At 37.4% G+C, this 14,290-nt stretch overlaps 1 protein-coding gene across 1 annotated transcript in view; it reads right to left on the bottom strand.

Annotated features, from left to right (window-relative positions):
- VRK2 (VRK serine/threonine kinase 2) overlaps positions 1-14,290 on the bottom strand; it is a 250,139-nt gene that overhangs the window by 184,043 nt on the left and 51,806 nt on the right. The window contains exon 7 of the mRNA XM_053712032.1: positions 91-183. Coding sequence (XP_053568007.1) covers positions 91-183 — 93 coding nt within the window. The remainder of the gene's footprint in view (positions 1-90; positions 184-14,290) is intronic.

Genomic DNA, 14,290 nt, shown 5'->3' with positions numbered 1-14,290 from the left:
TGTAAACAAACAAATTTTATACTAATTTTCCAAATCATTTTTTGGTCACATTGTTTGTACTTCCATTTGAAACAAAATGTATTAAATTACCTTATTTGGGTTAGCACAGTCAAAAAGAACATTTGCTGCTTTGATATCACCATGTACATATTCATTTTCATGTATAAACTCCAATGCATCCATCTGAAACATAAACCAAATGACAACTGTGAACGCAAAAAAAAATCTTATATTTTTTTTTAACATATAAGCAGGGTAAATAAGAAATTAAATAATTGAGTTTATCTTAAATTTTAAGTTTCATGTTCACAACAAGATGTATTAAAGAGACACCATATTCCAAATATGCTATCATCCACAGGATATATATATATATATATATATATATATATATATATATATATATATATGTGTGTGTGTGTGTGTGTGTGTCACTCCAATGGTGTATTTCCTAATAACTGTGATTGGCTGAAATGCACTTCCTGATAATACTCACTGGTTGCATTAGTAGGAAGTACCTACAAGCCAGTAATCATTAGTAAGAAGTGCACTGATAAATGGTAAATTTAAACCACTTTTACTTCATATTTTTAGGCAATTAAGTTAACATGTTTAAATGCTGCTATCTAATATGGAAAACAGAACATTTTGAGTATGTGTTCCCTTTAAATTTTGAAGGGAGGACAAAATTAACTCATTCACAATACATCTCATCTATCTCTTTGAATTTGCATTCTTCATTAAACCATTAAATATAGTAGAATTGCTTAATTAATAAATGTATAATACAAAAACACTATTTCCAATGAGCTGTAGATTTTTTTTTTCTATAAAATGATGACTTCCATTTTCCTGTCCTCTGTATCATGTGACAGCTATCAGCGAATCAAAGGCTTATATATGTATACACTATAAACTCTTGCATATGGTCAGTAGGAGCTGGTGCCACAGAAAATGTGCATATAAAAAGTTTGTGCACAGTTTGATAAAGGAAGTACATAAATTTGTTTATTTTTTTTTTTAAATTGCATATTCTGAATCATGGCAAGAAATCAGTAGAGAACTGACAAGGGGTACAAATATAGCACTCTTAGAACGTTTCAATATACCATGATAAAGAATGGTGTGTTAAAAAATAACTTTTATTAGATCAAATTAAAAACCGGGGATTAACATACAATTTAAAATCAAAATTTGGGTCCACTACCAAAAGCCAGACACTATAGCTGCTAGCTTATAGAGACTAACACCCTAGTTAGGGTACTAAGAAGTCTCAAAATACAAATTGATAATGACACTATTCTTTTTTAAAGTAGCTCATGTAGTGTTGATAATGGCACTTCCTTTAGGTCTCTGGGTCAGAGATATATGTAGGATTATATGGGTATTGGGTATACAGTGTGTCACTGGCTATTGGTTATATTTAGTTAGGATATAATAGGATCATAGATAGAATGTGTCTTAAGATCAAATATACGTGGCTCTAAGAGTTTATTAATTCTCCTCTGTGGTTAGGTTAACTTATTTACAAAACTCTAGCCTAGTAATCTCAATGTAGACAGGCTATGAGTTATGCTTATAACATTCTTTAGAGTATATTGGGTAACCGTCAACCTGGTAGAAAATGAAGAATAAATTCCTCAATTATATCTTTTAGATTGTAATTTTAAAATTATTGAAAAGAACCCATAGCTATGTGCCTATGATAACAAATATGAGAAGCCTGATAAGCTCCTCTTTTTTACCTATTAATATCTTAATTAATAATTCCCCTGGGGTGCTAGGTAGTACTACTACGGGGAGTCAGTTAGTCCTAAGTTTGGGACTTTGGATACTGCTGGTGATACCACTAATGGTTATTTAGGTTGGGATAGGCATAACCTTTATGCTAATATGCTTGAATAAATATCATTAATTGAAATCAACAGTGAGGTAGAGCCTAACCCGATATTGCTTTAAGGTATCACTGACAAATATCACTTCAGAGGATATAGATTAGGATAAGCATAAGCCTAATACCTGTCTTACCCTTTAAAGTACCACTTGTCTGATTTAACAGAATCGGCGTTGATTAAGAACTATATATATATATTGCCTTGTAAATATCCCAAATGGATGTCGGGATAAGGTTAGAATTGAACAATAACCGTTTGTTACCATTGGTGCAGCTAATAAATAACCGTATATTACCACTTATGCCACTAACCAATATCACTATGGTGAGCCAGACCTTAATACCCAAATTACCTTCTAAATACCGTTAGTTTGTATTTCTGATAAGGCCTAACCTTGGTGCCTGTGTTACTATTTTAAGTTGTTAACAAGTATAGTAGTCCAGCTGACTAAACTGGACTTCCCTGTTCTGTTGTTTTTAAAATAATTTGTTGATCCACTACCTTAATTTAAAATGATAAAACGCTATTTTGTTTAAAAATATTTGCCGCTTTGCGGCTTTCAGCTAACGCCGATCCAGTTTAGTCAGCTGGACTACTATACTTGTTAACAACTTAAAATAGTAACACAGGCACCAAGGTTAGGCCTTATCAGAAATACAAACTAACGGTATTTAGAAGGTAATTTGGGTATTAAGGTCTGGCTCACCATAGTGATATTGGTTAGTGGCATAAGTGGTAATATACGGTTATTTATTAGCTGCACCAATGGTAACAAACGGTTATTGTTCAATTCAAGGCAATATATATATATATATATATAGTTCTTAATCAACGCCGATTCTGTTAAATCAGACAAGCGGTACTTTAAAGGGTAAGACAGGTATTAGGCTTATGCTTATCCTAATCTATATCCTCTGAAGTGATATTTGTCAGTGATACCTTAAGGCAATATCAGGTTAGGCTCTACCTCACTGTTGATTTCAATTAATGATATTTATTCAAGCATATTAGCATAAAGGTTATGCCTATCCCAACCTAAATAACCATTAGTGGTATCACCAGCAGTATCCAAAGTCCCAAACTTAGGACTAACTGACTCCCCGTAGTAGTACTACCTAGCACCCCAGGGGAATTATTAATTAAGGTATAAATAGGTAAAAAAGAGGAGCTTATCAGGCTTCTCATATTTGTTATCATAGGCACATAGCTATGGGTTCTTTTCAATAATATTAAAATTACAATCTAAAAGATATAATAGAGGAATTTATTCTTCATTTTCTACCAGGTTGACGGTTACCCAATATACTCTAAAGAATGTAATAAGCATAACTCATAGCCTGTCTACATTGAGATTACTAGGCTAGAGTTTTGTAAATAAGTTAACCTAACCACAGAGGAGAATTAATAAACTCTTAGAGCCACGTATATTTGATCTTAAGACACATTCTATCTATGATCCTATTATATCCTAACTAAATATAACCAATAGCCAGTGACACACTGTATACCCAATACCCATATAATCCTACATATATCTCTGACCCAGAGACCTAAAGGAAGTGCCATTATCAACACTACATGAGCTACTTTCAAAAAGAATAGTGTCATTATCAATTTGTATTTTGAGACTTCTTAGTACCCTAACTAGGGTGTTAGTCTCTATAAGCTAGCAGCTATAGTGTCTGGCTTTTGGTAGTGGACCCAAATTTTGATTTTAAATTGTATGTTAATCCCCGGGTTTTAATTTGATCTAATAAAAGTTATTTTTTAACACACCATTCTTTATCATGGTATATTGAAACGTTCTAAGAGTGCTATATTTGTACCCCTTGTCAGTTCTCTACTGATTTCTTGCCAAGTTTGTTAGTAGGTACAAGCACCAACCCCTGTCTGATTAAAAATTGTACACTGGAGTATACTAATATTAAATATACTCATCATTGTGATAATCTATTAGGGGAACTTTCAATAAGTATTACTAATTTGAGTAGTGCCATTGTTTCTTCTCTTCTCATAGTTACCCAATATCTAGTTTACACTAGATTTCTTCAATAGAGCACACTCTTCTTTCTCTGATTTTTCAAAGAAAGCAATAATTAATATTCATTATGACTACATTAGATCAGGATTTGGCTGCAAGCCAGCAAATGAGAATGAAAGATCTAAATGCAGTATTCAACACACCAACAGGAATGTGTAATGATACACCAGATATGAACAGTATATTAAGAGAATTACATAAATCACTATATAAACAATCGAAAGTATGGTGGAATCATCATTTTTTTGAACGCTATATTGCCAATAATTTGATTCCACGTGGACTACGTGTACAATTATTTCCTGCTTTCCAATTCAAAGATAAAAATTTAACTACTGAATGGGAAGAAGCACTGACAGAGTGCTCACAAAAACGGATGTCCATCCTAGTTAAACATGATAAATCTGAGGTAACAAGATTCCAAACAGAGATTGATGAGTATAAATCTAAATTAACAGAATTCGAACATCTGGAAGATTTCCAGAAATTATACCAACAATATCAAAAAGAACTTGACAAATTGGAGGAAGAGATAACTAAAACTAAAGGTCAAAAACTATACAGAGATAAAACTGATTATGCAAATCAAAAAGTATACAGATGGAGGCAAAAAGGTTTTTTCAAGAATAACAAAACATCCAGTAACATTATACAAACTGATATATCTGATACGGATGGAGAGGAATCTGATGTAACAAACTCAGATAACATCAATAATACAGCCCCAACCCCAAGTACAAATATTCCACCACGTACTCATTCTAGTTTTTTAGGTCACAGTTCAGGATCAGAAACAGACACACCAGGAGAGGGAGAGGCAAAAACAAGGGCAAAACGGAAAACCCAAGAACACAACAGAAGAGAGACCAGGGGTGCCAAACAGAGGAAAAGAACAGTGAGCCCATTCCCCCATATCAGACTGAACAATTAAATATAATTAATCTCTCTGACCATATTCTATCTGAACATCACTTATCTGTGTTAGTTAAGGGATTATCGTTCTGTCCCAATAACAAACTTGACAAATTTGTATTAACAAAAGACATCCATTTATTTGTCAGAAAATTGATGCTTAAAAAGATTCATAGCATGAAAAACAATCCTGACAACACAGAATGGTCCAGAGAAGAATTACAAAGTTTACAAGACTTAGAAGACCTTTTAAAAGAAAGTGATGACCTGGAAACTAATAAAAAATGGCGTGATCTAATTAAAAATAAATCTCAATACATACCAAATATTTCTCAATTCCATAATATACAAACCTTTAACCAAATAGTGTGTAATGAGATCAACTCACTCACTGTTAAAAAACAGAATTTATGTTTACCTGATAAATTACTTTCTCCAACGGTGTGTCCGGTCCACGGCGTCATCCTTACTTGTGGGATATTCTCCTCCCCAACAGGAAATGGCAAAGAGCCCAGCAAAGCTGGTCACATGATCCCTCCTAGGCTCCGCCTTCCCCAGTCATTCGACCGACGTAAAGGAGGAATATTTGCATAGGAGAAATCATATGATACCGTGGTGACTGTAGTTAAAGAAAATAAATTATCAGACCTGATTAAAAAACCAGGGCGGGCCGTGGACCGGACACACCGTTGGAGAAAGTAATTTATCAGGTAAACATAAATTCTGTTTTCTCCAACATAGGTGTGTCCGGTCCACGGCGTCATCCTTACTTGTGGGAACCAATACCAAAGCTTTAGGACACGGATGAAGGGAGGGAGCAAATCAGGTCACCTAGATGGAAGGCACCACGGCTTGCAAAACCTTTCTCCCAAAAATAGCCTCAGAAGAAGCAAAAGTATCAAATTTGTAAAATTTAGTAAAAGTGTGCAGTGAAGACCAAGTCGCTGCCTTACATATCTGATCCACAGAAGCCTCGTTCTTGAAGGCCCATGTGGAAGCCACAGCCCTAGTGGAATGAGCTGTGATTCTTTCAGGAGGCTGCCGTCCGGCAGTCTCGTAAGCCAATCTGATGATGCTTTTAAGCCAAAAAGAGAGAGAGGTAGAAGTTGCTTTTTGACCTCTCCTTTTACCAGAATAAACAACAAACAAGGAAGATGTTTGTCTAAAATCCTTTGTAGCATCTAAATAGAATTTTAGAGCACGAACTACGTCCAAATTGTGCAACAAACGTTCCTTCTTTGAAACTGGATTCGGACACAAAGAAGGCACGACAATCTCCTGGTTAATGTTTTTGTTAGAAACAACTTTCCAAGATAATAACTTAATATCAACGGAATGTAAGGGTTCAAACGGAACCCCCTGAAGAACTGAAAGAACTAAATTGAGACTCCAAGGAGGAGTCAAAGGTTTGTAAACAGGCTTGATTCTAACCAGAGCCTGAACAAAGGCTTGAACATCTGGCACAGCTGCCAGCTTTTTGTGAAGTAACACAGACAAGGCAGAAATCTGTCCCTTCAAAGAACTTGCAGATAATCCTTTCTCCAAACCTTCTTGAAGAAAGGATAGAATCTTAGGAATTTTTATCTTGTCCCAAGGGAATCCTTTAGATTCACACCAACAGATATATTTTTTCCATATTTTGTGGTAGATTTTTCTAGTCACAGGCTTTCTGGCCTGAACAAGAGTATCAATGACAGAATCTGAGAACCCTCACTTTGATAAGATCAAGCGTTCAATCTCCAAGCAGTCAGTTGGAGTGAGACCAGATTCGGATGTTCGAACGGACCTTGAACAAGAAGGTCCCGTCTCAAAGGTAGCTTCCATGGTGGAGCCGATGACATATTCACCAGGTCTGCATACCAAGTCCTGCGTGGCCACGCAGGAGCTATCAAGATCACCGATGCCCTCTCCTGATTGATCCTGGCTACCAGCCTGGGGATGAGAGGAAACGGCGGGAATACATAAGCTAGTTTGAAGGTCCAAGGTGCTACTAGTGTATCTACTAGAGTCACCTTGGGATCCCTGGATCTGGACCCGTAGCAAGGAACCTTGAAGTTCTGACGAGAGGCCATCAGATCCATGTCTGGAATGCCCCACAACTGAGTGATTTGGGCAAAGATTTCCGGATGGAGTTCCCACTCCCCCGGATGAAATGTCTGACGACTCAGAAAATCCGCTTCCCAATTTTCCACTCCTGGGATGTGGATTGCAGACAAGTGGCAGGAGTGAGTCTCCGCCCATTGAATGATTTTGGTCACTTCTTCCATCGCCAGGGAACTCCTTGTTCCCCCCTGATGGTTGATGTACGCAACAGTCGTCATGTTGTCTGATTGAAACCGTATGAATTTGGCCTTTGCTAGTTGAGGCCAAGCCTTGAGAGCATTGAATATCGCTCTAAGTTCCAGAATATTTATCGGGAGAAGAGATTCTTCCCGAGACCAAAGACCCTGAGCTTTCAGGGGTCCCCAGACCGCGCCCCAGCCCACCAGACTGGCGTCGGTCATGACAATGACCCACTCTGGTCTGCGGAAGCTCATCCCCTGTGACAGGTTGTCCAGGGACAGCCACCAACGGAGTGAATCTCTGGTCCTCTGATCTACTTGTATCGTCGGAGACAAGTCTGTATAATCCCCATTCCACTGACTGAGCATGCACAGTTGTAATGGTCTTAGATGAATTCGCGCAAAAGGAACTATGTCCATTGCCGCTACCATCAAACCTATTACTTCCATGCACTGCGCTATGGAAGGAAGAGGAACAGAATGAAGTATTAGACAAGAGTTTAGAAGTTTTGATTTTCTGGCCTCTGTCAGAAAAATCCTCATTTCTAAGGAGTCTATTATTGTTCCCAAGAAGGGAACCCTTGTTGACGGAGATAGAGAACTTTTTTCTACGTTCACTTTCCACCCGTGAGATCTGAGAAAGGCCAGGACAATGTCCGTGTGAGCCTTTGCTTGTGGAAGGGACGACGCTTGAATCAGAATGTCGTCCAAGTAAGGTACTACTGCAATGCCCCTTGGTCTTAGCACCGCTAGAAGGGACCCTAGTACCTTTGTGAAAATTCTTGGAGCAGTGGCTAATCCGAACGGAAGTGCCACAAACTGGTAATGCTTGTCCAGAAATGCGAACCTTAGGAACCGATGATGTTCCTTGTGGATAGGAATATGTAGATACGCATCCTTTAAATCCACCGTGGTCATGAATTGACCTTCCTGGATGGAAGGAAGAATTGTTCGAATGGTTTCCATTTTGAACGATGGAACCTTGAGAAACTTGTTTAGGATCTTGAGATCTAAGATTGGTCTGAATGTTCCCTCTTTTTTGGGAACTACAAACAGATTGGAGTAGAACTCCATCCCTTGTTCTCCTAATGGAACAGGATGAATCACTCCCATTTTTAACAGGTTTTCTACACAATGTAAGAATGCCTGTTTTTTTTATGTGGTCTGAAGACAATTGAGACCTGTGGAACCTCCCCCTTGGGGGAAGCCCCTTGAATTCCAGAAGATAACCTTGGGAGACTATTTCTAGCGCCCAAGGATCCAGAACATCTCTTGCCCAAGCCTGAGCGAAGAGAGAGAGTCTGCCCCCCACCAGATCCGGTCCCGGATCGGGGGCCAACATCTCATGCTGTCTTGGTAGCAGTGGCAGGTTTCTTGGCCTGCTTACCTTTGTTCCAGCCTTGCATTGGCCTCCAGGCTGGCTTGGCTTGAGAAGTATTACCCTCTTGCTTAGAGGACGTAGCACTTGGGGCTGGTCCGTTTCTGCGAAAGGGATGAAAATTAGGTTTATTTTTGGCCTTGAAAGACCTATCCTGAGGAAGGGCGTGGCCCTTACCCCCAGTGATATCAGAAATAATCTCTTTCAAGTCAGGGCCAAACAGCGTTTTCCCCTTGAAAGGAATGTTAAGCAATTTGTTCTTGGAAGACGCATCCGCTGACCAAGATTTTAGCCAAAGCGCTCTGCGCGCCACAATAGCAAACCCAGAATTTTTCGCCGCTAATCTAGCCAATTGCAAAGTGGCGTCTAGGGTGAAAGAGTTAGCCAATTTGAGAGCATGAATTCTGTCCAAAATCTCCTCATAAGAAGAATCTTTATTGAGCGCCTTTTCTAGTTCATCGAACCAGAAACACGCTGCTGTAGTGACAGGAACAATGCATGAAATTGGTTGTAGAAGGTAACCTTGCTGAACAAACATCTTTTTAAGCAAACCCTCTAATTTTTTATCCATAGGATCTTTGAAAGCACAACTATCTTCTATGGGTATAGTGGTGCGTTTGTTTAGAGTAGAAACCGCCCCCTCGACCTTGGGGACTGTCTGCCATAAGTCCTTTCTGGGGTCGACCATAGGAAACAATTTCTTAAATATAGGGGGAGGGACGAAAGGTATGCCGGGCCTTTCCCATTCTTTGTTTACAATGTCCGCCACCCGCTTGGGTATAGGAAAAGCTTCGGGGGGCCCCGGGACCTCTAGGAACTTGTCCATTTTACATAATTTCTCTGGAATGACCAAATTCTCACAATCATCCAGAGTAGATAACACCTCCTTAAGCAGGGCGCGGAGATGTTCCAATTTAAATTTGAATGTAATTACATCAGGTTCAGCTTGTTGAGAAATTTTCCCTGAATCTGAAATTTCTCCCTCAGACAAAACCTCCCTGGCCCCCTCAGACTGGTGTAGGGGCACTTCAGAACCAATATCATCAGCGTCCTCATGCTCTTCAGTATTTTCTAAAACAGAGCAGTCGCGCTTTCGCTGATAAGTGGGCATTTTGGCTAAAATGTTTTTGATAGAATTATCCATTACAGCCGTTAATTGTTGCATAGTAAGGAGTATTGGCGCACTAGATGTACTAGGGGCCTCCTGTGTGGGCAAGACTGGTGTAGACGAAGGAGGGGATGATGCAGTACCATGCTTACTCCCCTCACTTGAGGAATCATCTTGGGCATCATTTTCTCTAAATTTTGTGTCACATAAATCACATCTATTTAAATGAAAAGGAACCTTGGCTTCCCCACATACAGAACACAGTCTATCTGGTAGTTCAGACATGTTAAACAGGCATAAACTTGATAACAAAGAACAAAAAACGTTTTAAAATAAAACCGTTACTGTCACTTTAAATTTTAAACTGAACACACTTTATTACTGCAAATGTGAAAAAGTATGAAGGAATTGTTCAAAATTCACCAAAATTTCACCACAGTGTCTTAAAGCCTTAAAAGTATTGCACACCAAATTTGAAAGCTTTAACTCTTAAAATAACGGAACCGGAGCCGTTTTTATATTTAACCCCTTTACAGTCCCTGGTATCTGCTTTGCTGAGACCCAACCAAGCCCAAAGGGGAATACGATACCAAATGACGCCTTCAGAAAGTCTTTTCTATGTATCAGAGCTCCTCACACATGCATCTGCATGTCATGCTTCCCAAAAACAAGTGCGCAATAGAGGCGCGAAAATGAGGCTCTGCCTATGATTAGGGAAAGCCCCTAGAAAATAAGGTGTCCAATACAGTGCCTGCCGGTTATTTTAGCTAATTCCCAAGAATAAAATAATTCCTCAAAGCTATGAAGTATTAAAATATGCTTATATATCAATCGTTTTAGCCCAGAAAATGTCTACAGTCTTAAAAGCCCTTGTGAAGCCCTTTTTTTCTTATGTAATAAAAATGGCTTACCGGATCCCATAGGGAAAATGACAGCTTCCAGCATTACATCGTCTTGTTAGAAATGTGTCATACCTCAAGCAGCAAAAGTCTGCTCACTGTTTCCCCCAACTGAAGTTAATTCCTCTCAACAGTCCTGTGTGGAAACAGCCATCGATTTTAGTAACGGTTGCTAAAATCATTTTCCTCTTACAAACAGAAATCTTCATCTCTTTTCTGTTTCAGAGTAAATAGTACATACCAGCACTATTTTAAAATAACAAACTCTTGATTGAATAATAAAAACTACAGTTAAACACCAAAAAACTCTAAGCCATCTCCGTGGAGATGTTGCCTGTACAACGGCAAAGAGAATGACTGGGGAAGGCGGAGCCTAGGAGGGATCATGTGACCAGCTTTGCTGGGCTCTTTGCCATTTCCTGTTGGGGAGGAGAATATCCCACAAGTAAGGATGATGCCGTGGACCGGACACACCTATGTTGGAGAAATATAGGCGCGAATATCTCAGCACAAGAATATAAGGCACTTAGAGAAATTGAAGGATGGGATGATGTTTTGATTAAAGGATCTGACAAAGGTGGAAACATTGTTATCTGGCCAGTTGAACAATATCTATGTGAGGCAAATAAACAACTCAATGATGTTAACTGTTATAAGAAATTAATATTCAACCCATCAGCAACATTCAAAAGACAGTATGATACTATGATTGAAATAGCTAAGGACAATCACACTATAAATAATAAAGAATTCAAATTTCTACAAGTCAAGAATCCAAGAATTTCAACATTATATTTAATTCCCAAAATACACAAAAACATAATAAATCCACCTGGCCGGCCAATCGTGTCAGGTAATGGATGTTTAACTGAAAAAGCCAGTGTATACGTTGACAAAAGATTGAGATGCTTCGTAGAAGAATTACCCTCATATGTCAGGGACACAACAGAGGTACTCCAGCGACTAGAAGGGATTCAAGTAGCCAGAGAAACATGGCTAATTACAGCAGATGTTGAGTCTCTATATACGAGCATCGAGCATAATTTGGGCATAGAAGCAGTAAAATATTTTCTTGATCTAGACTCTTCTGAGTCTCATGAACATAATCTCTTCATCCTCGAATTAGTCAAATTCATATTAAATCACAACTTTTTTGTATTTAATGATCGATATTACTTACAAACACGTGGAACTGCCATGGGCACAGCATGTGCACCCACATATGCTAATTTATTTTTAGGATGGTGGGAGAAGGAGTCAGTTTTCTCAGACGCCAATGCTATCTATATGGAACAAATACCACTTTGGATCCGTTATATTGATGACATCCTCTTCATCTGGGAGGGGTCCAAACAAGACCTGGATGAGTTCCTGAACATACTTAATTGTAATAACATCAATGTTAAATTAACATATGAATGCAGTCAATTGGAGGTAAATTTTCTGGATTTGAAAATAACCAAAGATGAAAATGGCAATCTAACAACTGATCTCTTCCGCAAACAAACCGCCACAAATTCTATTTTACATCATAGCAGTGCTCACACCAAAAGTACTCTCAGATCCCTACCAATAGGTGAATTCCTGAGAATACGTAGAAACTGTTCCTCAGATTCAGTATTTAAAATTAGAGCAAAAGAATTGGAAAACAGATTGAAAGCAAGAGGTTATAGCAACAGAAGCCTAAAAAAAGCTAAATATAGAGCTCTACACACTCCCAGACAAGAGCTCTTATTTCCTAAACCTAGGAAGATGGATAACAAGACAAGGTTAATAACTACCTTTAACTCACAAATCAAGGATGTAACACATATCATACAAAAATCCTGGCATATTCTCCAAAATGATCCAGATTTGAATGAAAGTCTTGGAGATAGAATATCCATCTGTTACCGTAGGTCTAGAAACTTAAAGGATAGACTTGTCCAAAGCCATTTTGTAAGAAAGAAGGCTAAAGTTACCTACCCTGGCAATTACCCATGCCGAAATTGCACATACTGTCCAAATACTTTCCAAATCAAACAAATCCAAGACAGATTTGTCAAAACACACTACATCAAACAACATATCACATGCTCTACTGCAAGCGTGATATATGTATTACAGTGTAGCTGTAAGCTAAATTATGTAGGAATGACCTCACGCCTGCTCAAAAAGAGGGTGGGCGAACATATGTGTAACATAAGAAACGCTGAATCAGACCTGAAAAAAGGTAAAAAGAATACACAGATAGCAAAACATTTTTTACACAAACATGATTCGAATACTGATTTTCTATCTTTCTTTGGCCTAGAAAAAATATCACTAGGCATCAGAGGTGGAGACTTAGAAGATGCATTACTACAGGCAGAATGTAAATGGATCTATTTGCTCAATTCCGTTAATCCATATGGTCTCAATGAGAACAATAATTATTATGTATTTTTGCCCAAATAAGTGACATACATAGAAGATATGCAAACTATAAAATGCTACCTTTAGTTAACATTCCATTGGATTAAATTACACTACTATACATCGAATCATATCACAACCAATAGATCTAAATGTTTTTTATTCCAGAATGCAAATTATAATTATTACAGAAAGTGTTTATGACCCCATATGTAAATATTACTATACATTTTATGAAATGATATGCACTCACCTACAAAATATATATATATCACGTCGATACATTATTCTAACAAAGTAAATTTGTATCACCTTAGCACTATTATATTTATTATCAATATTTTTTTATTCCTCCATCACAATTCTCTCAAACCACTATCACACTTAAGCACATAATACTTTTTAAATATTATCCCTCTTAGGGACCATTATCGAGTTTATACAACGATATCATTCACTAATACCATACTCTTAGGGACTGCACAATTTTTATCACCTTTATTGTTAATTTGAATTATTCCAATTTCACCTATTTTATCACTCATAATATAGCACCTTTTAGCATCATCTCACATTCACAATTCTTTTACATATCACACTTTCATATAAATCATTCAAAACAATACAAACAAGACATGTGGACATGAATAGAAAGTTTTTTATTTTTTAATTATTATTATTTTTTATATTTTTATATTTTATCTTTTATTATTATTATTTTTATTAATTATTTTGCATTCTCAAAAGATCACCAACTTTATGGCAGTAATTAGGAACATGATAATAATGTTTTACTAACCAAGGAAATGAAGAACTTAACACAGTCAGATGTGTCACATTTAAACAAACTCACATTATGATTAGAATAGGATCAATAAGATGTTTTAAAAAAGCAAGGTTATTCATCATTCATGGCTAATAAGATGCAAATATACAGTGGGTCTTATATGTTATAGTTATGGACAGGTTAAAAAATTCAATGGTAGAATATCGAGAACCAGATATGGGAGGAAAACAGTGAAAATGGCATGTATCTGGGAAGTCTGACATACGTGGAAGATTGACAGTTATTATTTTTGACAAATCACTATTCACTCCCCTTCCTCAAAACTTAACCACCATAACTGACAGTTTCGGTAACCAATAACAAATAAGCCATGATGACGAATAATCTAACAGACAAATGAATTTCACACATATCCTCACGATTTACAAAGAGGATTAGACCTGTTAATGTGCAAGCCTGACTGACACCAATAACATCCAATGAGAACCTGAGGAAAGGAAAGACTGATAGGTGTCTCAACCAATCGGAATTCAAGGATAACGATAGAAATGTCTAATGTAAAATACACAATAAAAGGACGACATATTAAATATT

Source organism: Bombina bombina, chromosome 4 (genome assembly GCF_027579735.1).
Source record: "Bombina bombina isolate aBomBom1 chromosome 4, aBomBom1.pri, whole genome shotgun sequence".
Taxonomy (NCBI): domain Eukaryota; kingdom Metazoa; phylum Chordata; class Amphibia; order Anura; family Bombinatoridae; genus Bombina; species Bombina bombina.
The sequence above is the reverse complement of the archived record's forward strand: the minus strand, read 5'-3'. Positions and strand labels throughout refer to the sequence as shown.